At 35.4% G+C, this 27,884-nt stretch overlaps 1 protein-coding gene across 1 annotated transcript in view; it reads right to left on the reverse strand.

Moving 5' to 3' along the window:
* Positions 1–27,884, reverse strand: part of CFAP299 (cilia and flagella associated protein 299) — a 354,762-nt gene that overhangs the window by 62,139 nt on the left and 264,739 nt on the right. The window contains exon 2 of the mRNA XM_072745542.1: positions 15,204–15,346. Within this exon, the coding sequence (XP_072601643.1) occupies positions 15,204–15,208 (5 nt within the window). The 5' untranslated portion in view covers positions 15,209–15,346. The remainder of the gene's footprint in view (positions 1–15,203; positions 15,347–27,884) is intronic.

The raw sequence follows: 27,884 nt of genomic DNA on the forward strand, positions 1-27,884 counted from the left end.
ACAAGATTCCATCAAAATCCTAGAGGAGAACACAGGCAACACCCTTTTTGAACTCAGCCACAGTAACTTCTTGCAAGATACATCCATGAAGGCAAGAGAAACAAAAGCAAAATGAACTATTGGGACTTCATCAAGATAAGAAGCTTTTGTACAGCAAATGCCTTTTAGGGGCTTTAATCAATATGAGTTGAAGAACCAAGGCAAAGGCTCTCCTTTAATGGACTCATTTCATGTACTCACACATAAAAAGAAAAGATTCAAGATTTCTCAAAGGTATCTGAATAAACTTCAAGCCTTTTTTCCTTACTTCCTCCCTTTCCACCTTTCTTCCTTTTTCTTTCTTTTCCTTCCTTCCTCCCAGCTTCTTTCCTTCCCCCTCTCCTTCTCCCTTCTTTTCTTTTTCCCTTCCTTTCATTTTGTTTCATTTCCTTTCCCTTCCTTTCCTTTCCATGTTCATTTCTCTGCACTGTCTTGATAGTGCTTCATAGTCAAAAGACTGAGGTCTTTTCTGGACCCAGAAAGATTCTGACCCAGAATCCTCTATTGTTTGTCTATTTATTTTTTAAAAAGATTTCATTTATTTATTAATGAGAGGCACAGAGAGAGAAAGAGAGGCAGAGACACAAGCAGAGGGAGAAGCAGGCTCCGCCTGGGGTCTCCAGGATCAGGCCCTGAGCTGAAGGCGGTGCTAAACCACTGAGCCACCCGGGCTGCCCTCCTCTATCGTTTAAACAGGAAAATCCCAAAGGTTTGACACTACAGACTTCCAGTAGGTGGAAGATAATGAATAAGATTATGGTAACTAATAAGACGGTATGGTATGGTGGCATTCCCAGTGACTTGCCTTTTCGTGTTGGACTTGTTTATTGCTTTCCTTATATTTCCTTTCCTTTCCTATAACTAAATAACATCTAATTCTGCTAATGTGGGAAAGGCAGGCAAAGAATTATATTAATTGTTTCTGAAGTCAAATACTCAGGAAAACTCAGTTAGGTTTGACTACTATTGAGAAATACTCAGCTGGGTTTGACTACTTCAGTTGAACATGCTTAGGACTGGGTGTGAAATCTCCATATGTTCCTGGATCTTCCCATAGAAATAGTCAAGGATCAGGCAAAACTGAATCAGGGTTTCTGTTTCATCCTTTTCAAGTTAGTCCATGGATATAAACTGAGATATCATTAAATTGAACTAAATTATTTAGTCCTTTTAAAATGACCCATTTTTACTTCTAAAAGTAGGGACAGGGAAAATGTAAAAGAATACACAGATTTTCTCTTTTCACAAAATCTTTAAGGTCACTTTGATTTTTCAAAATGTCCTGGTTTGAAATTTATGTGACATTTTGTAATATTTGAAAATGAAATCCTATATTGTTTGAAGAAACTGGTTTCACATTGTTTCATTCAATTTCGTAAAATTGGAGATGAAATGAATTTAATTTTATAAGTAGTTTGGCAGTTGAAGTTTTAAAGTTCAAGCAATAAGCCCTGGTGTCTCACATTCTCCCATGCATTCCTTTTATGTAACAAACTAGAACCAAGTGGGAATTCAATAATACAAAGAAAACTGTTTCTATACTAATGCCAGATGGAAATTCAGAGACTCTGTACATATCACACGCTATATTTTTGGATACTTATGAAAACAATGAAAGTAAGCTTAAACCAAAATTTTAATTATTCTCTTTCACTTCATGCTGTGAGATGGAATTTGACTTGGAAAATACTTACGAAAATGTTCTCCTGTTATCTGACAGTTTCAAATCTAGTGAAAACTCTGTCTTACCACCAAAGCAAATTTTGTCAATCGATGGCAAATATCCAGACTTAAAATACAATATAATAAAATAGTATCAATACAATAATCTCTTGACAGAATTGCTATAGTATTAATGGCCAGTTCAGTTTCAAAACTATTGTGCCAGATACCGGAGTTATTAAAAAGAAAAAATTAACCCCAAAGCAAAAGCTATCAATATACAACTAACTTTTCTCTTTACTTGGATTGTTTTCCACAATGTTAAGGTGTTTTACAAGTAAAAATTTTAATTTTTTATAAAGATTTTATTTATTTATTTATTTATTTATTTATTTATTTAGAGAGCACACATGAGAAGGGAGAGGGGCAGAAGGAGAGAGAGAGAGAAAATTTTAAGCAGGCTCCCTTCTCAGAGACCTATGCAAGGATCGATCCCAGTATCTTGATATCATGACCTGAACTGAAATCAAGTGTCAGGTGCTTAACCAACTGAACCACCCAAGCACCCCATAAGTAAATATTTTAAGTAAAACCTTGATTTTTCAACATTGAGTGCTGGCTTTGGCAGCATATATACTGAAATTATTCAAATTTGGGTGAAAGATTTCCTTAGTAAAAATTACTCATTTCATCCAAACATTCAAGTAACATATTTTTATTTATTAAATAAATAAATAGATGCCAGGCCTTAGCTTAGCAACAGAGGTACAACTACATACACATAACATATTGCCCCACATTTCCCAAGAAGGGGACTTATATAGGAGAGGTCTGAAGGGTGACAAACTGACTTCTCTGAGCCATATGTTCCCAGGGGTAGGGTCCAGGCATTGAAAAGTCAGCACAGAGCTACTTGGAGCATTTTCTCTTTGGTACATTGCCTTCACAAGGTAGCAGGTTAGTGAGATAGGGCTGCTGGGAACAAGGCCCAGAAATCTGGTTTAAACAAGCACTCCCGGGGATTCGGGGGCATGGTAAAGTTTAAGAACCACAGCTTGAACCACCTGTATCAGAAGACAGTGCTTAGAATTGTTGGACCACCACTGACAAAGCTGACTTTGACTCCAGCAGGCTCTGGTTTTCCTCTACCTCTATCTTTGCTCTGTCAATTCTGCAGATAGCAATAGTGTGTAAAAATTTAATGTGCATCACATTGTGCCACTGCTAAAAACGCTCTGGTGGATTCCTATTTTACTTGGAGTAAAAATGGTGTCCTTACACCTGGTAAGGCCCTACCTATGTGATGGTCTCCTGTTCTCTCTCTGACTCATCTCCTAGCCTGCTTGACCAGGGGCCTCCTGCTGCTCCTCACAGACTGCCTCAGGGCCTATGTCTTCTGCCTACACAGTCCCCTTGCCTGCTCCCCCTGGGGCTCACTTCCTTAGGTCTCTGTGCCTATGCCAGCTTCACAGTGAAGTCTTCCATGACCATCTTAATTTCAAATGGCAACCAGATATCCCCTTCCCTGCTTTGTTTCCCTCCACAGCACTTATCTTGCTCTGACATTTCATATAGATGTATAGATGCTGAACTTTCTACTTAACTACTTAACATAAATGCATATAACATATATGTGTATGTATACATACATATACATGGATAGATATATTTGTCATTGGTTTATTTTCTATCTCCTTCTACCAACTATAAACTCTATGAGAAAATGTTTACTTTTTTCTGGTAGTCGTATCCCTGGTCCTAGAACTTGGTGTGTGGAAGGTGTTTAGTCACTATCTGTTGAATGGCTCCCCATAGGGATTATTGTGTCAGTTACTGGGCAGTTACAGCCATGAGAGGGGAGGAGGTACAGATATTTCACACAGGAAACCTTCAACACTATGGTTGTTTCCATGCTGAAGAGCTCGCGGTAAACATGGCAAAATCATGTTGTAACTGATATAAAGGAAAAGAGGTAGACACAATGATATGGAATCAAATTGGTGAACTCAGTCCAGGGAATGGAAGAGTTTGGAAAAGAAGGTCACACTTGAATTTTGTCTTCAAGAAAGGATTCACTGGGTGGAGAATGTGGGTATGGGTACTTCTGGTAGAGGGTCCTGAAAGATCATGATATATCTAGGAAACAGTGAATGGCTCTTTGGAATTAAAGCATGAAGTGAAGTAGTTAGACACATGAAACAAGACAGAGACGTTGATCTGCATTTTTCATTTAATGGAAGGTTTTGATTGTTCTGAATCTTAAAAAAATGTTTAAGTACAATTCTGTCTTACTGACTGCTAATCCCAACTTTTGAAGTTTGAGATGATTTTTCTAACATGGAGAGTAGAATTTCTGCAGTAAGTGGGAATCAGGGTGGAAAGAGAGCAATAAATCTCTCTGTTAAGTTCAATTCCAGAATGGCTTCAGAATTCCCCCATTGAAAGTACTGTAGATAGATTTGGATTTAGTCCATGTGATTTCACTCTCCAGTTTTTTGCATGTTAACTCAGCCATAGACAAGGGAAAATGGCATAGATTGATGTGGGACTGTAATAATTAATTAGAGCAAGTGGACTAGTTTTTGCTTATCACGAAGTAAGCTAGTGCTGTTTCTAAAATACAATGAAGTAAAGCAAAATACAGATTCTTGAGTCATATGTACAGATAGATAAATACACAGCATGCTGGAATGTTAAAAGAATCTGGGCTAGGGATTAGGAGACCTAGGATCTAGTCCCATTTCTGTTACATCTACTCTTTTGTGCTAAGCAAGCCATGAATATTCTCATCTGTGAGATTTACACTCAAGCATCCTTGTATATCTATATTTCCAGTCATCAGTAAATTTCTAGTATTCCCCAAGTCATAAGTGTTGGACTTTTGAACAGATTCTACCTGGAATGTATTGACTTATATGTATTCCAAGAATAGAAACCGATTTTGCCTACTACTTGAGACAGCAAGATGTGTTCTCCAAGGTATCATGTTAATTTACTTTTTAAATTCCGTGATGGCTACAGATAAGGCATCTGAATGAAGGTGATCATGGGGAGCCCCCATTTGTTTTATTAATCCACAGGAGATGGTTATTATATAGCTGACACAGGGAAGGTGCAGGAGGGTGGAGATATTTCTTTGATGACCCCATTTCTTTTGGTTACATACAACAAAATTACTTTTTCAATGAAAATAATGGGTCTGGCATTTTGTGGAATGGCCTGATTCTCCAGATTCTCTAGGAAACTGGGTCTGAGTCCTAAACAATACATAAGTACAATATTGGTGCAGTTTATTTGCACACTGTAGGTTGTCTATGATTCCTGATAGCTCCACACTATAACACTATTTGAATTCTGTTATGACAAATGCCATCTTTTCTTCTAATTTAGAAAGTTAAATGAAAAAATTCTGGATACGAAGGTAAATTTGCTAATAGTCTTTGTCTATTAAACTATTTGTCTATTACAAATGTAAATTTTAGACAAACAAGTAAGTTTGTATAAACACATAAATGTTAGTTCATACTAGTTCAGCTACTAAAAAATGTTGCCAACAAATGAAAATCTTTTTGGAAGAGATATTTAGCAATTCTTCTTTAACTGGGGTCAAACTGAGCATTACTAATAATGGGACAACTTGACATTAGGGGCTTCCTGATATGATGCAATATGAAGTTACTCACCAATAGAGAATTTTTAGTGAAAAAATATTTACACTTAATACAATCAAGCCTTTTGACTTATCTCCCATTTTAAAGAAAATACGGGGATGAGAGAAACAAAAGATACTATAAGGAAACATCTGAACAAATCCAGAACTCAGGACAATGTAAAAAGCAACTGGCCTTATCTCATTAAAAAGTCAATATCATGACCAAGAGAAAAACCTTGTTGGGGTATACAGGGGAAGGTGATATCTAGAGTAAAAGACAGTCAAGAGACATAAGTAAGTCAATCGGAGAAGGACAAACATTGTATGTTCTCATTCATTTGGGGAATATAAATAATAGTGAAAGGGAATATAAGGGAAGGGAGAAGAAGTGTGTGGGAAATATCAGAAAGGGAGACAGAACATAAAGACTCCTAACTCTGGGAAACAAACTAGGGGTGGTGGAAGGGGAGGAGGGCGGGGGGTGGAGGTGAATGGGTGATGGGCACTGAGGGGGACACTTGATGGGATGAGCACTGGGTGTTATTCTGTAAGTTGGCAAATTGAACACCAATAAAAAATAAATTTATATATAAAAAAAGAGATATAAGCAATGCAATTTCTGAACACTGACTGGATGATGCTTCTCAAAACCAGTTATAAAACACATTTTGAAACAAGACAATGTGAATATGAGCTTGGATATATTAGATGACAGCAGGAAATAATTACTAATTTTATTATGTATGATAATAGTGATGTTATATAGGAGGATGTTCTTATTCTTGGGAAATGCATAGGAAATGTTTAGGGGTGAAATGTGCAAGCTATTTTAAAATGGTATATACACAGCAACATACTAAAGAAAGTTGAAGCAAATTTGAAAAATGTGAATAACTGTTTAGTCTAGGTGGTGACTATGTGACTATGTTGGTATTTATTGTACTGTTATTTGAACTTTTCCAAAATTAAGATAACTTCATAATAAGCTGGAAGTGTTGTATGACAATTTAAATGTATTTAGTGCCACTGGACAGTACACTTAAAATGGTTACAATGCTACATTTTATGTTACATATATTTTACCAAAACTTTTAAATGTCAGAAAAAAAATCTCGCATAAAGAATAGGCTTGGGATCCCTAGGTGGCTCAGCAGTTTAGCGCCTGCCTTTGGCCCAGGGTGTGATCCTGGAGTCCTAGGATCAAGTCTGGCATCTGGCTCTCTGCCTGGAGCCTGCTTCTCCATCTCCCTGTGTCTCTGCCTCTCTCTTTCTCTCTGTCTCTCTCTCTCTGTCTCTCATGAATAAATAAAATATTTAAAAAAAATAAGCCTGGCATAATCACAGTAATTGTTGTCAATAAACTAGAGGTTGTCTCAGATCTCTAATTATTCACTTAAGGTTTACCCAGAGCATGATCTTCAGGGAAGCACATTCTAGACAATTAAAGAGACTACCAGATGATTGTTATGGTATTCCGATTTTTAAAAAATATTTTTATTTATTTATTTGACAGAGAAAGAGAGAAAGAGAGCATAAGCAGGGGGAGCAGCAGACAGAGGGAGAGGGAGAAGCAGGCTTCCCACTAAGCAGGGAGCCCACTGTGGGGCTCGATCCCAGGACCTGGGGTCATGACCTGAGCTGAAGGCAGATGCTTAACTGACTGAGCCACCCAGGCACCCTTGATTTTTTTTTAAGCAATCAGCTAAACAGGTCTGAATAAAATTCTACCATAGAATAGTACAAGCAGATATTTCAGTAAGAATTCAGTAGGTACTATTAGTTCTAGTATACTTGGGTTTTATATAGACAGGCAGGAGGAGGTGCATCTGAATATAGTTTTGGGGACCTGTCCTCTCCATCCTTGAGTTTTCCATGAGAGATAGTACTTAATGTTTAGCTTGGGATAAAGAGAAACTGAAATGAGTTAAGTACTGGAAAATTAAATTTATTTGTATAAGAATCCCAAATAAATATTACAAAAATTATGTGAACCACAGTTCAGAGGATATGAATAGCTTCTAAAAGTATCCTGGGACATAACTGAGGTTCAGCAAATCAGGGCCAATTTTTCCCTAAAGACTTTTAGGCTGAAACCACAATGAAAGGCCACTTTTAGAGTTCTGTCCAGAGCTCTTCCACACACAAAGCTGTGGGACACTGTAATTCTTATTCATGGTGACTGAAAATAAAAGCCTGGTTAAGTACAAAGGGCTGTTTTCTGCCAAGCTCCACGAGAGGAGGAAGTGGCAAGGGTGGATACAGGGTGGCTGAAATTCCCGTCTTAACTGTGGATAGCAGGATTGCTTCAAGTTCTGAAAAACAATCCTAAATTAGGTCTTGTTAAGTCAGATACACATCTGCGAAAGAAATACACAACCAGACAATGACTAGATACGGATTTGAGACCAAAGGGGAAAATGACAGCTTTTCATAACAAAGTCCTAGAGTAAAATCATGTATTGATTTTTAAAAATCATAGTATTGAGGGTTCCACAGATCTCTCTTTGGTCCTAGGTTTCTAGTTGTGAATGCAGATGTATCTGTGGATAGCTCTGGGTTAAGCGAACTAATGTCTCTATGATGCACATTCTTTGATTTAAGAATGCGAAAAAAAAACCCGTAAGCCATAAGGCAGTTGTAAAGAGTAAGTGAAATAATGAATATAAATTATTTAGCTCAGTGCCTTGTACACATAAGTGCTCAGCTGATTTTTATCAGCATCATAATTATCTCAGACTTTGACTCAGTAGTATGGAGCCACCTGAGAGAGCCCCAGGGCTGAAATTAAACTCACCCAGTGGTAGAACAACAGAGAGCCTGACTGGGCTAATGGTAAATATAACTTCTAACATCTGAGATAGTAATTTAGGCTAATACTCAGAAATTCAAATGCTTGGGAGAACGCAGGAGATACTCTAAATGAGTGACCTGAGGGGAACGGTGCAGATGCCTTTATGTGTGAACTGTCAAGGCTATATCTATGTTAATCTGGTGAGAACATACCCCATCTCAGGAGGCAGTTTTATTTAATTCCAAATCACGGTTGCAATGAGAGAATGCAGGCTCAGTGTGGGAAGATTTTATTAGTTTTTAAGAGAATCTGCAAATCCAATATATTTTATGTGACATTTCCTGTTTGTAAAGCACTGACATAATTTTTTAAATACATAGTGTAGGTCAAACAAAACATGTCTGCAGCCAGACATAACTAACTGGTGATCTCTGGTCTACAGTTTCTTACATCATGCCTATCTAAGATTAATATTGGTTCTAAAGATCAGGATGGGATTGAACTTTTGAGGACAAGTAGAACAGATCTATCATCTATCTATCTAACTATCTATCATCTATCTATCTATCTATCTATCTATCTAATTGAGCCATAAACACGAGCCACATATGTCATTGTAAATTTTCTAGCAGCCACAATAAAGAAAAGTTTTAAAAAAGTGAAAATAATTTTAATAGTATATTTCAAAATAATTTTATTATATATTATAATATATGTAAATATAATACTATATTTCATTTAATCATATCATTTAACCATATATCCAACATATCATTTTAGCATGTCATTAATGCAAGTTTGTTAATAACATAGTTAATATTTTTATGATAAATCTTCAAAATCAGGTATTTGTTTTATACTTTTAGCATATCTTAATTCAGAGTTAATCACATTTAAAGTGCTTAACAGCCACATGTGTCTAGTGGCTACTCCACTGGACAACACAGGTCTACAGTATGCTTTTCAAATTTTAATATGCATAATAAAATTTTGCAGATCATATTAAAAGCCAATTCTGATTCACTGGTTGGGTTAGAGCCTGAGATGCTTTACTGCTGGTGCTACTGGTCCAGGGCCACACTTTGAATATCAAGGAGCTGGCAGCTACCAGAATCCTTTTTCATCCAAAGTATTCCTTCTCTGGCAAATTCAGCAAATATCTGTTGAAGAGACTAAACTGATATTCTACTAATTAGTTACCATATTTACATTAATATAAATAACAATATTAATAATCTTAAAATAGGCAATATATTACATACTTCTTGCAGAAGAACTGAGTCATTTACTCCTTTTTCTTTTAAATTTGAGAACCAGATGCTTTCATAAGAACCCACTTAAGCACAGGATAAGCACAACTTTACATTCTAACTTCAGAAGTTTGGCATGTTAAACATTTTAATAAAACAGACAATGGGATTGCAAGGGAAATTTGATAATAATATCTCAAAGCTTTAGTATTTAGGGGCATTCCTTGGTCAAGGGTATGAATATTTCATAGACTCTCCAAAGAGAAACATGAAGAAAACTTTGCATTTCCTCCTGACCAGTTTACTTGAGGGATAGGTGGAGCTCTATAGGCAGACTTCAGGTCTTTGTGGAAATGATATGGATACATAAATATGGAAATGTAAGGCACTAGACATGGGGCAGGACATAACTCAAGGATTCTGTGTAGTGCAATCCCACTCAGGCTACAAAAACTTTAAAATTCAGAATAGTGTTCTGGAGGTGAGCAGTGAATTACAATTTCTAAGGATTTGTTCTTACTCATCATGGTTTCTCTACTGTGGACTTTTGCAAGTGGCTTACTCTATCTTCTCCTCTCTCAGATTGCATTAATGCATCTTGAATCTATTTCACTAAGTTGTGGTAGGTAAGTGTGAACTCCCTGCCATGCAATGTGCCATTCACTTGTAAGGTATTCACATATACTGACAGGAGGGTTCTGAATCTTAAACACATGGTCAGGATGGAGTCTGACCTGACAAGACATCAAGTTCTCAGAGCTCTCTCTTCTGTTGTATTTCATAATAGTCATAGCTGTCAATATTTCTGTTTTCCACAGTTTCTATTTTCTACAAGACAAGATTCCAATCACAGAAATAATATCTCTTCCTATACAGAATAGAATAGTATGTCAAAAGGTAAGTGAATCTTTGATTTTAAAGTCTTTGTTTTAGTTCTGAATAGAACTAAGTATGGAAATCTATATACCAAAGATATCTGCCCCCCCACCCCCGGTAGCAACTGTTTAGTCATTTATTGGTGTGAAATCACTTGAGTGAAAAATCTGAAGATTGATTCTGATGGATGGCTTAAGTTAAACTCATGTGGTAAAAATCATCCAGTGGAATTATCAGAATAGAGCAACTTTGTTTAAAAGTTCAGAAATGACCTGGCACCCATGAGAAAAAAAAATGATAAAACTCACTAATTAGGAAACTTACACAATATTATTAAAAGAAGTTTTAGAAGGTGTAAATAAGTAAATAAATGGAAGACTGAATATCATAAAGATGCTATTGTACATTGATCATAACTCAAAAGCAAGTCCAATCAAAATTGCAGCTTTTTTTGTGTGTGAATTTCACAAGCTGACTCTAAAATTTATATTTTGGAGTAAAGGACAAGCATGGTGTAGATGCTTCTGAAGAAGAACTGCCTTTATTTCAAAAACTATTACTAAAATATACCAAATGAGCAAGATTATATTATTTCACAGAAAGACCACTAAAACTAGAGAATGAGCCCAGAAATAAACTAACATGTACAGAGCCTAACTTAAGACACAAATGGTATTGTATACACAGGAGAGAAGATAGTGAACTTTCCAGTAAGTGCTCTAGGACAAATTATTAGTCATACAGGAAAACAATAATAAAAAGTGGACCCTTACCCAATGATCACATACAATGTTTAATCTTGGTAGGTTAAAGATATAAAATAAAAATCAAAACTATACTCTATAATAGGACAATATCTTTTTGCCCTGCATAAAGGTAGGGTTTGGTTAAACAAAACACAAAAAATGCAAATCTCGGATGAAAAGATTAGTAAAACGTATTAAGCCATCAAAACTTCTGACTTCTGACTATCAAAGTCAATGTAACAGAAGCGAAAGGAGAAATACACATGGGAAGATGATATTTTTCAATACATACAAGAGACAAATGATGAATCAGTGTCCAAAACACAAAAATAATTCACAATCTATAAGAAAAGGAAGAATAACCAATAGAAAAGATGAAGAAAAGTCTTAATAGATAATTCACAGAAAGGAAATATGAAAAACCAAAGAAAGATGCCCAACCTCATTAGTAGTTTAGAGAAATGAAAGTTAAAAACCACAATGAGAGATCATTCATAGCTCACAACAGTGGGGAAAAAATGTTGACTAGAGAATTTACATAGAACTTCTGGTGGGTACAAATTGGCAGAACCACTTTGAAAACAATTTGGCATTATCTGTGTACTCTTTTGTTCTTTTGGCTTTGTATTTTTTCCACAAATTTATGGAAATAATCAAATATTTATTTTATCTTTCTTCCTGCACTGAATTCAATTTTAGGGTAACCAAATTAAGTGATGAGGAAAAGTTATTCCCTATGGAAGAATTCTAGTTGAAAAATGCAGAATGAATGATAGAATTAGAGAATTACCATTACACAACCCTTAGTAAAAATATTTAGGTAGCTTTCGTTATTGTATGCTAAAACCATTTGGGTGAAACAATGAGGAACTTTATAGTGGAGTGATCAAACTGACACCATCTGAACTCACAGATCAAGCTCACAGAGTTTCACATTTTAAATATTATTACCTAAAAAGAAAAAAACTGAAAATTATTTCATCAAGCCATTTTACAGGAAGTAGAAGGATAGAGGTAGGATGTAAAACAACAGCGTGAGAGTCATCAGTCACATTGAGAATATGAGCCATTTCTTGGGATAAATGACATGGTTTCTCTAACAAATCAACAGTATAAAAATATTAAAAAGAAGGAAGGTATTGTTTTATAAGAAAAGAATTACAAAAGATAGAATAAGAAAACACAATATTATTTGGATTTTGATATGGTGAAATCAACTGTGAAAAGATAACTTTAAGACATTCAATGAAATATGAATAAGGACCAATCAGATATTAGAGGATATTAAGGAATTATTTGTTGGGTATGATAATGTCATGTTTTTTTCTGCTACAGTGTCATCAGATAAAGATTCATACTGAAATATTAGTATGAACAATTCATACAGGTGAAAGGACACATCTTACGTTTGCTTTAATATAAACAAAGATGTTAAGGTTATAGAATATGGTATTTTTAGTAAATTATTAGTTGTGGAGTGGTGGTAGAGAGGAAGAGGTCTAGGATGACATCTGGATTTTGCTTTGAGTTCCAAGGGCAGTGCCATTTGCCGAGATGGAAGATACAGAAGCAAGAGCAAACTACAGAGGTTAAAATGAGTTTAATTTTGAAAATAAGTTTTAGGTCCTACTGGGATACACAGAACATTCTCTAAAGTAAACAGTAGGATAACGGAATATGCAATAAAAAGAGACATCTGTGTTAAGGTTGCAGCTGTGAAGAACAACTCCCCTCTAAGAAAATGATCATATCACCCAGGAAAATATATATGATAAGAAAAGGAGTCTAAGGATGAACTCTGATGAATGCCAATGTGTATGAAAAAACAAGGGGGGAGAGTTCAATGAGGGATTCTGAAAAGAAACAAGAGTTATTTGAATAGTTTTGAGAAGACATAATTATTCAGCATAATGATTAATCAACATTAATCAAATACTATAAGGAAGTTCAGTCAGAGAATAACTGAAAATAATCTATGGGATTTCGAAGTTGGCAGTACCTGATGATGTTAGTGGGAGTCATTCCATTTGAATAATGGTGGCACAGAATAATTACCATGGGTTAGCGCCTACATGAGAAGTGAGAATTGGAGACACACTATTTTGAGGAGCTTAGCTGAAAACCAAAGGAGAGGCAGTGGAAGAGTTGTAATGTAAAGGAGATTTCCTTTTTTTTTTTTTTTTTTTTTTTTTTAATAGAAATGGTTTCAGCATGTTTAGAGGCAAGATAAAGGAGTCAGTTGAGGGAGTAAGTTTGAGAGTTTTTAAAAACGGGGAACAGACGAAGTATAGCTTCAGTGGAAAGTTGGATCGAAAGCATGAAAAACAAGTTGAATAAATTAGTTCTAAATAGAACAAGTAGTTAGTTTTTTCTCTGAATCTCTAAAAAATTTGTGAGACTAGATGTATGTATAAACAGAATATTTCACTTGGTAAGAATGCACTATTAATTGTTTTTTAAGATATAAATTTATTTCTAAAAGCAGAGGGTGTAGCCACCTAAGGTCAGACCTATGTTGTTTCAGAAATGCCACCAAAAAAATTCCAACTCATTCTTTAAAAAAAAAAAAAAGATTTTATTTATTTATTCATAAGAGACACGCAGACAGAGGCAGAGACATAGGCAGAGGGAGAAGCAGTCTTCCCAGGACTTGATCTGGGGGTTCTGGGATCATGATCTGAGCAAAAAGCAGATGCCCAAACATTGAGTCCCTCAGGTGCCCCCCAAATCATTCTTATGTCATATATTCCCTCATGGATCTTGAGGAATTGTAGGTCTTGCTGAGTTGGAAGAATGTATACTGGTTTGCAGCAAATTGGCCCTCTGAGAGATAGGCTAAAGGATGAGATAGCATGGTGGTGTACCAAGTAGCAAAAGTCATATTCTGAACATGGATGGTGGGCCCAGGGGCTGATGGCTGCCAGAATGGAATCATTACTGAAGATAATCAGAAGGGCACTACAAGGAGAATGCAGGCTAATGAGGAAGTCTGTTTTGATCGACAAAGAGACAGATCAGTTGGTAGTTTCTATGTTTAGACTCAATGTAATCTGTGAAATGTGAGGCAAATCATATATTGAGAGGAATCAGTATCAAGAGTTGATGATAAAGATCTTGAGGAAGTGATGAAACTTAAGAATATTTTAAGAATATTTTTGGATATCCACACCTTAGTGAAATTTCCTAAAATTTCCTCCAGCAGAACCCAGGAATTCAGTTACAGGTGCAGGAAAAAAAAAGTGTTTATCAATTTACCTTTGAAGTTAGCAGGATAGATACAGCCAAAATACAAAAAGAGATTATTACAGAGAGTAGTTAAATGATTATTACAGAGAGTAGTTAAATGACAAGAGATTATTACAGAGAGTAGTTAGCTGGCATCTAGGTGGGATCAGAAAAGGAGTAGGTCCATTAGGGTGGTGATGGGTTAGGAAATCTTTAGATAATAGCGAAAGAATGGACAAAAGACAGGAGGAATGTCAGAGGAGAAGAGTATTGTCACAAGTGTCAAATAATCTGGATACAGTGGAGAGTTCAAGTAGAATGCTGCTATCACTTTTGGATTCTATAGGAAGTAAAATAATTAAAAAATTAGCTTGAGATTTATTCATCAGGGGATAGATGGGTTGATCTGTGAATAACCAACAGTGTAGAGCAGATCATATGTGACCTCCAGAAGAAGGGGTAAGAGGTCAATAATAAAAAGAATGATGGGTGGGAAGGAATTCCTGAATAGGCCAGTGATGAGAGTAAATGAGGGCAAGCTCATCAAAGGCTTGTACTTTGGTTGGTGGCCAAAGAAAAGGGGGGCAGAGAATGTGTTAGGTGGACAGTTCTTGAGGTTGCTAAGAAGACCAGGTCCACGCAGACCAAGTCCCAATCTCATTGCAAAAGCCTTATGAGATTAGCCATTTTTAGGTTCTACTTAGCATTTAAAAGGAATGTCACTGAGAATTTACTTACCTCATCTCTCTAAAGTTCTCTTCCTTAGACTGTTAACAGAAAAAGTGCATCTATCTGCATTTCCAATCTAAATTTAAAAAATTTTTTATTCAAGCTACTCTTACATATATATAATATATATATTGCACTCTAAGCATGACATAGAACAGAAAGTAAGAATCTTTTATCATACCTCTCTGGAGCTTGTTCTCTTACTGAGGGTGTGAGAAGTACATACAATTTACCTCATATCTGTAGGTTTTGGAAGAAGTCTTCTTTTTCCACTAAAATAAACTTCAAAATCTTCGATCTTTAGCCTGTGGGCATAGTCAATGTATCCTGACACCTCCTGCCCATGAGAATTTCTATCACGAATAAAGATCACAGTCTGGTAGCACAAACACAAAAAAGATGGAGAATGGAAAGAGCAAGTGAATAAAAGTCATTTGAATATATTGCATATGATAATAAAAACTACAGTTTTTGAGTGTTAACTGTGCCAGACCGTACTCTAAGTGCTTTACACTTCATCACTCTCACCATGATTCCATAAAGTAGGTATGATTATTTACTCCTGACAAGTGAAAAAATTCATAAAAAGTTAGCTGCACATGCATATAATGTGCATTTACAGTAGTTTTATGTGATAATATCAATAAATAACTTACAGAGGCCTTCCAAAGGGCAGACATTATTTTAAGTGTTTGCAGTACATTAATTCATTTCCTTTTCTCCCAATCCTATTGTCTTCCCTTTGTCATAATTTCTGTAATAAGAAAACTAAGGAACAGAGAGGTTGGATACCTCACTCATGGTCTCACCCCTACTAATGGAAAAACTGAGATTAAAACCTAGGCTCATATGTTTGTCTTTCTAATCACTACATCATTTTGCCATCTCAACTCCTATGTGTTTTCTGTTATAGAGATGTAAATTGGTCCCTTTTCATTAACATGAGAGTCAAAAAATATCTTGATAAAATTAAAACCTTTCTATAAATTAAAGTCACCTTAAAAATTAAGTCCGTAGGTGAAAATAAATAGCAAGTACATATTTCTCATTCACATTAATTCCTGCACAAATATCATCATGTGCCTACTACATGTTAGGCACCATCATAGGTGCTGAGGATACAAGACAGTAAATATTCTGGCCTCTCAGAATGTATGCTCTGGTGAGGGGAGACAGGTGACACATGAGAAGGAAAAATAAAATACTTCCAGTGAATAATGATAAATGCCACAAAGCAAAGAACATGGTTGATTAGAGAATGAATTGTTGGTAGTAAAGCCTACTTTCAGTAATCAGAAAAGACCTTGAGGAGGTCATTTTAAAACAAGACTTAAAGCATGAAGGGTGAGAAAAAGCTGGCATTTACGGAAAGATCTAGAAAAGGAGACTATCACTGAAGGGAACAGCTGGCACCATGGCCTGTAAGTGGAAATAAACTCACGCAAATGGAAGAATTGTCTTTTCTCTATCAAGTCCACAAGTTCTAAGAACAAGACAAAGCAGACAAACAAAAAACTTATTGTAACTGGAAAGGTTATTCATGTCTTTATTTCCAGATCTAGTTCCAAGTACAGAATTTCATGGCAAATTTCTACATCTGGAAGAAACCGTCAACAAGCCTTCCTTTTCCTCTCCAGCAATCACTAGATGGTTACTTGTTGGGTGTCTGTGTAGCCAATTACAGGAAGCACTAGCATGGGTTACCATAGCAGAGTTTCCAAAAGGTGAACTGAGAGAGTGGAAAGAATTCTTTTCTCTGCTGCACCTGAGAAAACATATCACTTGCAGTTTCCCTACTGAAAAACAGAAGAACAAGCCACAAGGTACTGTTAGTTGCTATTTTGCTAAATTGCATCCTTCTGCCTCCTGTGGTTGTTTGGCACTGGGTGCTGAGGCTACTGTGCCGAGAAGGATTCTGAAGCATGTCCTTGGCTTAAGGAGGGTAAGTGTGGTGATAGGTTGGTACCATTTCCCATAGATATGGATCAAGGAGCTAGCATTGGTATTTTTGTGCTCAATCTTCATAGTCTTAGTTTTTGATCCTTCTTATTTCTACCACATAACTTCAAGTTAAATGCCTATAGATTTCTCCATGCTTTCAGCTACATGGTTCTTAGCTTTTCTAGCAAATTCTAAATGGACAGTAACTCAGAGACTTCTTGAGATTCTTACACTACTAAACCCATACCTAATACTGCTATTCTTGCTTAATCAAGACCATGTGCTAGAACTATCAATGTTTTATATGAAGTCCTAAAGGTACTTGAAATCTTTATACCATCAAGACTGCTTCTGATGCTAAGGCAAATAATGCAGGCATACACATACAGAGAAAAGGGTCCAAAATAAGTCCTCTACTTTTAAAATGGAACTCTCTTTTTAAATATTTTTATTTATTTACTTACTTTTTAAAGAAAGAGAGAGAGAGAGAGAGAGAGAGAGAGAGCTGGGGAGGGCAGCAGTGGGGGGAGAAGGAATCTTAAGCAGACCCTGTGCTGAGCACAAAGCCAGCACAGGACTTGATCTCATCACCCTGAGATTATGACCTGAGCTGAAACCAAGAGTTGGACACTTAGCTGACTGAGATACTCAGGCATTCCTAAAATGGAATTCTATTAACAGAAAAAGAATGAAAAACCCTCCTCTGTCTGCCTCTCTTTGTCTCTCTCTTTAAATGAAATGGACCAGCCTTATTTTTTTTTTTCAGCAGAATGGCATAGCAAATATCATAACTTATCTTTGTTGTGAAAACAAAAACAAAGACTTTTTAAAAAGATTTTATTTATTTCTTTGAGAGAAAGAGAGAGAGAGAGAGAACAAGCAGACGGAGCTGCAGGCAGAGGGACAGGGAGAAGCAGACTCCCCACTGAGCAGGAAGCCCAACTCAGGGCTTGATCCCAGGACCCTGGGATCATGACCTGAGCCAAAGGCAGACCCTTAACTAACTGAGCCATCCAGGTGCCCCAACAAAAACAAATTCTGGATAAAATCTAAAAAAGCAACTTGTAATATTCACTGATGTATTGTCAAGAAAATGAGGAATACTTAGAGTCTAAAAACTAAGTGAAAGCAGTTTCCCAGATTTCCCAGAAAGGAAAGCACAGTACTAGAGCCATGTCTGTCCTGCAGGCATATGCTCAACCCCAGGGAATCTCAGCAAGGATTTCATAATCTTGGGAATTGGAGGTGACAGGAGACAAGATCCAGCCTTCTAGGTAGACAGAGTAATAGGATTTACTGCCTTAACATAGGGCAGAGAAATCAAAAAAGTTTGAAAACAATCTTTCATGTGTCCAGAGAAAAGAAGGATGATTCCAGAATTATAAACCTACGGCAAATATCTTTGTAGTGAGCAAAATAAAGACATTCTCAGATCAAGAAATGAGAGAGACTTGGCTGACAAAAGACTCTTACTCAAAGAAATCCTAGAGGATGTACAGTTGACCCTTAAACAACATGGGTTTGAACTACACAGTTCCACTTACATGTGGATATACTTAAAAAATACAGTACAGTACTGTAAATGTATTTTCTCTTTCTTACGATTTCCTTAATAATATTTTCTTTAGCTTGCTTTAGTGTAAGAATGCAGTATATAATACACATAACACATAAAATGTGTTAGTTGACCATTTATGTTCTTTAGTAAGGTTTCCAGTCAACAAATAGGCTATTAGTTGTTAAGTTTCACTATTTTACATGATCGTACAAAGCCTTCCTATGTGGGTTAAAGCCCATTGTCTATAGGAATCTGAGCAAATCACTTCAAATATCACTTCTCTAGCCTTCTGAAAGTGAAGTGAATGCCTGTGATTTTTGTAAGTCTAGGTGTTTTCTGAAGCTAGTCAGGCCAAACTGAGTATGACTGGGGGTTCCTTCAGATTCACTGTATGTCCTTGGGTGGGTTTCTTTAGCTCTTAACTCCTTTCTATATTCATAAATCCTATGCCCCTAAGTAGGTTCCTGCAAAATTTAGCAAGTTTCTATGAAACCGAACTGAATGCCTCCAAAACAAACAAACAAACAAACAAAACCAAAATAAACAAGAGACCAAAATCCTGCTTGGACCCAAGCATTTAGTTAGCTAAGCCTTCTTGTAGGCTCTCCTTTCTTCCTGTTTCTCCTTCAGCTCTGTAGAGCAATAAAATAATCTCTTCTGTTTTGCATGGAATCGCTCAGTTCATAGTCAGACCTACCTTCTGCCCTATGCATCTAATTTGTAAGCAACATGCAAATACTGTTTCATTTTCAATGGGGAGATTGTAGTGATCATTGTATCTATAATTCCTTTTATTTTCAATAGAAACAAATTACTTCACTGACATTTTTTCAAGTGTGGCTACATAGTTGTAAAAGTATATTGTGAAAGACTGTTTAGTAAAATTTTTTAAAAATGCTAAAATAAAAATTCCTAATGAACAACATGCTTCATGAAATTATTTTAAAAAATTGATTAGACCTCTTAATGTGTGGTAATTGGTGATAAACTGTCAGGAAATTACAACTCAACATTTAACTTTAGAAATCCATCATTATAAAAACACAGTGTAGGTGACAGGAAAAATAATGAAACAGAAGACATAAGAGGTAGTTGTAAAGTATTTGATGGCTGGTTGAAATCTTACTGTCTTATTTTTTATTATATGGATTGTCCAAGAACTAGAATTCAGTTAACTGACACTCTTGATTAATAAATTTAATGTTTTCATTTGTCAAATGTATATTTTCTTCTAAAGTAATACTAACTACCCTTGATATTAATACTACTAGATATCATTTATTAAGAAGGCAGTATGTTCTGAGCAAAATATTAAAGCTTTATATTCATTATCTTATTTAATTCTCTCAAAAATGTGTAATGGTTAGATAGCATTATGATCCTCATTTTGTAAATGTAGTATTGAGAATAACTGCCTTAAGCTAGAGAATGGGGCACCCACTCACATCCTTCATGGGAAGAGTGCCTTCCCATGAAGTCCATGTTTTTTGCCACTCTATAATGGACACATGGACTAGGATCCAAAGGTTGGCCCTGCCATCTACTTACTTTGTGATACTGATACATTAGTTATCATTTGTGAGATTCAGTTTCTTTTATTATAAAATGAGCATAGTGCCTGCTTCTCAGGGTTGCTGTGTGAATTGAGACTATTCTTGCTAAGCACTTAACAATGCCTGGCACACTGTAAACATCCAGTGAATATTATCTATTGCTTTTAAAAATTTGTATTGTTACTGTCACTATTGCATTTATATTATGTTAAAGAGTTTTATCAGTTCCTTAGGGATAAGGAAATGGAATACTCCTATCAGAATTCCATTGCCTGGGTGTGTATAATTATGTCGCTGGACAGGGTTCAATTCATTTGTTATGTTCAGCATTCTCAGTTAAAACTTTGGATCTATTCTGAAGTTAAATTTTAAACAATTTTTCCAGGTATTATTGTATACATACAGTTTGGGCCCAACTGACAATAAAGTCATGATTCTGGCATCCAGAATGGGCAGAAGAGACTAAGAGAGCCCTTTGAAGAATTAGGTTTATTTCAGCGTGAGTATGAAATATTTTAGTAATGGCAAACTTTCTTATGTGAGCTCCTGTATTGTTTTACTAGGAATTATAAAATGTTATAAATAATTGTTTTAAGTTTCTCTAACAACACTTTCTTTTTCTTAAAAAAGCACAGCTTTATCAAGATACCCTTCATAGAACATAAAAATTCCCTCACGTTTTAAATGTACAGTTCAATGATTTTTAGTAGACTTGCAGAGCCATGCAACACAATCCAGTTTTAGAATACTTTTATCACCCTAAAGATATCCCTTGTGCTCATTTGCAGTCATCTCTGTTCCCATCCCCAGCCCCAGCAACCACTAATCTACTTTCTGCCTCTACAGATTTGCCTTTTCTGGATTTTTCATATAAATGGAATCCTACAATATACGGTCTTTTTCATTCTAATAACATTTTTTATCATAGTTAATTTCCCAAGAGATACATGAAAACTATAAAGACTCTTTTAAATTATGATGTTATGTTTAGAAAAAGGCAGACTTCCAAAATGCTCATTGTCCTTAGATAAAACCTTTTAATCCTCTCTAGAATAAGTCAAAGGATAACCAACCTAAGTACTTCAGTATCAAATGATATTCATTTGAAGCCATGAATATTGGTTTACATTTTTTTGCAACCTAAGCAGAAGACACTAGTTTTTGTAACAACAACAAAAACCTAAGGACAAGCCATTGATAAATATTAAGATACACGTATTCCTGATATTGAGGCAGTGGCTCAGACACCAAAGAAAATGTGGAATCTGAGATTTTACTGGGATGGTCTCTGACCTCAATTGTGAACCAATGTTAGTTTAAAAGACTTATGGAATGTCTAGTTAGGGCCTCATTACCCCTCATATGTTGAGAAAAGATGAATTAAAGTACAATTTAGACCATTAATATATCATTTGGATCTTTGGCTGCTTGTCTTTTCCCAGAAGTGCATTAAAATACAAATTCATAAACTTGTTATGAGTTGAGTATGTGTTGCCTGATTTTTCTTGCCAAACACTAATGAAGAGACATAAACTTGATACATCGAAATGGGAATTTTTCAACAATGAAGCCAAAGTCACTTGAAAAAAAAAAAGCATAGTAAGCAGTATGTTTCTAAAACTGAAATATCCATATCAGGGAATGAGAGCTGTCAAACAAGCTAAGTTCTTGTGCTATCCCTCTGAGACTGTCAGTGTGCTCCCTGACAGAAACAAATGAAGAAAGAATTTTTATCTCCTATAATTTTGGAATACTTTCATGAATCATTAGTTTTAGGGAATATTCTTTTCCTTTCAAAAGAGAAATGATTTTGCAAATGGAGTCTAAGTTCTGACAATTTTTTGTAGTGTCTCAAAATGTGTCCTTATACACTTCTCTAAAAGCAAGTTACTTTCTGAAATTCTTTATGCTAATAATTATTTTAAAATTCTATATCTTTTGATTCAATTGTAATTAGACACATATCTTTTAACTTACACACACAATTCTCAGGATTATGTTTAAGAAAGTTCTTTGTCCTTCCTATTGAAGGCTTAGAACCAGTATACTTTTCCTTCCTCATCCTGTTGGCCAAAGCAGGTCACAGGCTAGCCCAGATTCAAAAGGCAGGGAATGACTTCCCTTGAAGGGAAGAGCTGCAAAAATGTCATTGCAAAGGGGCATGGATAAAGGACAAAGTAGAGAATTGTGGTTCTTTTTCAATATACAGTTACTTACCTTAAAGAAACTAGGAGTTTTGCAAGTAGCTTGTTGTTCATGTTGTAATAGTTGGGGATTTGATTTCTGAGGGCAATCATGAACTAATAACTTTTTTCTCTCCCAGTTTATAAAATATATCCATATCTGAAAGGGTGTTTTTGCAGTGGTTAAGAATAATTTAAGGGGGAAAAAAGAATAATTTAGGAATATCTGGTCTCACTGTTAAGTATCCAAAATGATCTGGAAATTTTAGTAGATGAAACTAATATTGAAAGTATATATAGCCCCTAAATACTGAAAGGAGAAAAGAAAATTATTATATTTTATATAAACTTATAAAAGCTTTAAAAAATCCAAGACAGCTAACTAAAAAACTTCTAAGACTACCCTTTAAGTTGATCCAATTCAAAACATCTATACCCCAAAAAATACCATGGTTTAACACTGGCAATAATCTACTAGCTACTATAGTAGATATATTTATTTCAATATTCAATATTTATTTAAATTATGCTTTTCAATATTTATTTAAATTATGCTTTTAAAAAATTATTACATTCCTCCAAGCATTTTTTACAATTTCTTTCTAAAATAATAATAAAAACTAAATAAAGGGGCTACACTGCTGAAAGAAAGTTATGATTATTAAATAAATGTATTGAAATTCTAAGCAAAATACCAATGGGGTATTTTTGACTACCTAAAATTTTATCTTGAAGAATAATTGGTTATAACTATGTAAGATAATTTTTAAAAGGAAGAATCAACAGCAGAACTTGCACTACATGTTCTAAAATCTTGTTTTCAAACATGCCACTCTGACCTCTGTGTCCTGTGTTTTTAGCTCACATACTCTGGAAGCCCCAATTTAACAATGCTTTCAGATCTTTGGAGCTGCTAATTCATTAAACTGCCATTTTTTACTGTTTATTGGCCTCTTTATAACTCACTTTATTATTTATCCAGCTTAGATTCCACAGTGCAGCATCATAATTGTAACATTTCAAAATGTCTGTCCTTATACATTTCTTTAAAACAAGTTACTTCTGAAATTCTTTATGCTGATAATTATTTTAAAATTTTACATCATTTTATTCAATTGCAATTAGATACATATCTTTTCACTTATACACATGATTCATATTCCTTCAAATTCCTGCACACATCCTTCTGTTACACTCACTGAAAAAAATTCCAACATTGTTTCAAGCCAACTTTCCTTTTATTCTGTTTTTGCATTAGCAACAACTGTGTTTGGCTAGGGAAAAAGCAAAATTAAGATGACTAACTTACAAATATTTATGATTATGAACTCAATTGGAGCTATAGCCCTTGCATATTAATTGTCTATGATACGCTTTTCCTTCATCCTGTACTCATTTTTTTTATATCACCTTTCCTTAAACTTTCAACTATATCCTTTCTCACACTCAGTAATTCTGTCTTCAATGATTGAAGCAATCAGACCAGCGCAACCTCATCTTCCTTCCAACAAATCAATCTATGCATCTTTGTGTGGATCTGTGTTCTCGCTTTTCTCCTGTTTTAGGAGTTGGAGTATTTGGGTTTCTATCCAAGGCCAGCCTCTTCTTTTATGTATTGAACCACACTTCCTCTCTTGTTACTCCTGAATCACTGATGTTTTACTTTCTGTAAGATTGCTACTATTGACATATAAACATGTTGTATTATCTACTATTTGAAAAAGAAACAGCTAGTTACAGTCCCAAGTTTTTACTTTTCTTTACAATTCTCATTACATTACAGTCTTTTTTTTTTTTCTGGAGCATTCTGATACATAGTTCTGTCTCTCACATCTATTCCATCTGCCAAATCCAATGGTCAATTCTCATTTACTTGAACTTCCTGTAGCATTTGACATAATTATTCACTTTCTTTTTTCTTAACACTTTGTTTCATCTGGTTTCAGTGACATCATATATTTTCTTTTGCTTCATCAATCTTTTCCTCACTGGTTCTTTTTTTTTTCTTCTGATGTCTAAGTTTTGCAGCTCTTCAAGGCTTCATCTTTGTCATATTCACTCATGAATTGGTTTTGTCCAGTTCCACAGATTTAAGTATCAGTTCTTATTCTTTCATGAACTTTTGATTCATTTGGGTAACTTTTATCAAAATCTTTATCTCCAGCCTCAGAGTTTCCCTGAATTTCAACATTCTATGTGTTATTGTCTACTACATCATTTTAACTGGATGTAGTAGTAAATCTGCTTAAAATTATGCCTGCTACAAAAGCAAAGAGCTTTGCCATCAAAACATAGATTCCTCTGAATCAACTCTGATTTCTCTTCCACCCACATCTAATCAATCACCAAATTCTCTTGATTATACCTCTAAGATATATCTCAAGCTATGGCTTTGCTTTCTTTTGACCACTGCCAACATTGAATAAGACATTTGAAATAACAAGCTTACTGTTTCCCTGCTGACCTGTTATAACCACTTTCCCTGACACTATTTCTTCTTCACTCTAACTACTTTCAAAAGTATCCCAGAATTTCCTCTCTAAAGCAGACATCAGAATATATTTCTCCTTGTTTTATTAGTTATTTGAAGTTCTGAAGCACAACCTCTTTACTATTGTAGATTGTCCACTATTTGATGGCAAATCACCATTCCAGGACCACTTTCACTTCCCCCTTTCATGTAAACCTTTTTGTGTAAGATATTTGCTTAATATCACACTTACTATTTATTTGTAATTAATAATGCATTTATATATTTTCTAAGACTCAAATTCTACCTCAAAACTTATCTAGAAATACAGTTCATCTTCATCACTCCTCCTTAATCTTGGTACCTACTCCTCAGAAGAACCTCATTTAACATTTTTTAGCTGTTTCTAAATAACATATTAATAATGATATTCCTAACTTTTTTTTAATCTACTTCCTATTGTGGAAGATGATGATCTAACTCTATTACTTGTCTCCATTTTCCCTCTCAAACCACTTCTAAACTTTTCTTCTATCCAGCCCCTCAATAGAGCAATATCATAATTTTAGGCTAAGTGATTATGTAGTGTTTACAAGTTTAGTACCATTTAAACATTACCACAACTGAGTCAAGAAATGTATTCCCCCAGCTATGATTACTTTCCTTTCTTCAACAACTTTTTATTTCCTAGAAGGTTAACTAACTGCCTTGGCTTCCCACACCTGAAGTTTTCTATGAACCTATCTATTATTGTTAATCCACTCCAAAATTTTCAACAAAATTACCACCATCTCTTCAAAGCATTCATAATCTGTCAGTTTTTATTTTTCTTGGAGATGTATCTTTGGGAGTTCAGTCTTCTTTTACCTATGCTTAATTCTCTCTAGGCTTCCACTAGAATTAACTATCAGTTTTGGAAATTTTCTTCAGTGTTATCTTAGGAATTTACTCTGCTTCTCACATGAGCTCCCATAACAGCTTTTAAAATATTTCTATTTTGTATCTACTACTTTATATTATAGTTTTTAGGTCCTTACAGGCTGGAGAGTGTATCTAACTCTGTATACTTCATATCTCTCCTAGTGCAACCAAAATGGTTTTGAAATTGAGGCTACTAAGTTCAGCAAGACAGTCTGCCAGAGGTGTTATTCATTTAATTTTGCCTCACAGAAAGTGTCACCATGTGACAAAATAATAATAGTGCTAAAAGCTAATTTTTCATGAGTGTGTATTATGTGCCAAGGTTTCCATTCATTTTTGATCCTATCAAATTTTCATAATATAAAGACAATTATTAATACTATTTTATAGATAAGAAAATTGAAGTGCCAGGAGGTGTTTGGGCCTAGGCTCATATGGTTAGTGTGTCATCAGAATTCCAACAGAAAACAATGGCAACATTTGTTTAATTAATGTTTAATAACACGGGGACTAATCGATGACGCACAGAGTCACCTCAAGGGATATTGCATGTAGTTGGGGCTACTAGTGGTGAAACTGACACCATCCCTGCCACCAGCGTTCTCCTTATCCTACCAAGTGGGAGAGTTTACCAGAATCCCAAATAGAGAGAGGCATATACAGATTGAGAGCATCCTGGAGGAGACCTTATTATGTCAAGTGACATAGACAGCTGTAGGAAATCTTGCAGAAGGAGGGCCAAGCTAATAAATCCTTCCTGCTCAAGCTTCATATTGGCTAACTTAAATTGGGAACAGATCCCTGTTACCATGCATGCATGCCCATAGAAGCAGCCTCCCTGGGTAGAGAGTAGAGTGGTGAAAAATGGAAGAGAATCTGAAGTAGTAAAACAAAGGTATTAGGAATGGTAGTGATAATGCTGGGATTTGTGCCCAAGTATGTGGCTATGAAGCCCAAGCTCTTACTACTGTGCTGTGTTTGTGGGGTGGAGGGAAAGAAGGGAGGTTCAGCTTTCATTTCAAATTCCAGAAACAAAGTGATTCATATGAACAAAGGAATTCTTTCCTTTTCAAAATGAACGTTGTTGGGACATCCCTCTTGCAAGGAGAATACAATTGCTTAGGAGAAGAAGAGAAATCTTGGAACCTAACAGAAAAATGACTGTAACACTGCATGGGCAAGCAGGTAAGGCACTTAGCACATTGCAGAGTGCATTGCTTTGTTTGGCTCAGAGGGCTTCAGGCAAGCCAAGACTAAGCAACCAGAAATAAGAAAGGCTATCCAGTGGAATAATAGCATCCCTGCAACATACAACAGAGGACAGGACCAAGCTAGCATAGAGTCTCCATCAATTAACAAGAACTAGTTATGGGTTAAAACCACTTCCTTAGTAATGGGCAACTATATATTAATATCTGAATCCATTAGTCTTTACAATTGATTATGAATTGCAGTAAATTATCATTCTCATTATAAACTGAATTTTGTCAATCTCAAGAAATACTTTCATTGTCTCCATACAGTTCCCAATTTTTAAAAACACTCATTTATGTCTTCTAATACAGACTTCTGAATTGAGTAAATCATACTATGCTTATTAGAGGGAGAGGGGCTAATTCAAATACACTTAATGAGAGACCAGTGTGTGCCGGGTGCTGTCCTCGGTGCTGGAGATAGAATAGTGAACAAAATAAGATCCTGACCTCATGGAGTTCATAGTCTAGTGAAGAAGACAAACAGCTTCTCCATCTGGAAATCTGGAATAAACTTCCTCTCCTTTGCCATCTGAACATTTTTCTTCTATCCTTTGAAACTCATGTTCTTGGAAGATTTTGTGGGACAAATCCTCTATCATGCAGTGTTGCCAGACAAGCCATTTCTTATCTCTTCCCTAAATGCTCACACTGTATCTTATTGGTCTCTTGAATGATTTGTCCCCCTACTAGACTGTGAGCTGCTTGTGATCAGGGATGCTTACATGTATCTTGGTTCCTCCACAATCAAGCCTCACGCCCAGCAAAGAAAACATACAATAATGATTATTGATTAAATGCATAAATGTACAAAGGAAAATAAATAATAAAAATATCTTTCTTCTATTCACTTTCTATATATTAACCTCAAAACAGGCATGAATTATCTGCATGCTTGATGGTAAATGTATAAACAGTCACACTTTGTTGATAATCCTCTATGTGACAGGGGCTTTACTTATATTTATGCTAAGTAAGTTGGTTGTTTCTATTTCCATTTTTTAATCATATAAGGAAAACATATAAGGAAAACAT

The sequence above is a fragment of the Vulpes vulpes genome, unplaced genomic scaffold, assembly GCF_048418805.1.
Source record: "Vulpes vulpes isolate BD-2025 unplaced genomic scaffold, VulVul3 u000000899, whole genome shotgun sequence".
Classification (NCBI taxonomy): Eukaryota; Metazoa; Chordata; class Mammalia; order Carnivora; family Canidae; genus Vulpes; species Vulpes vulpes.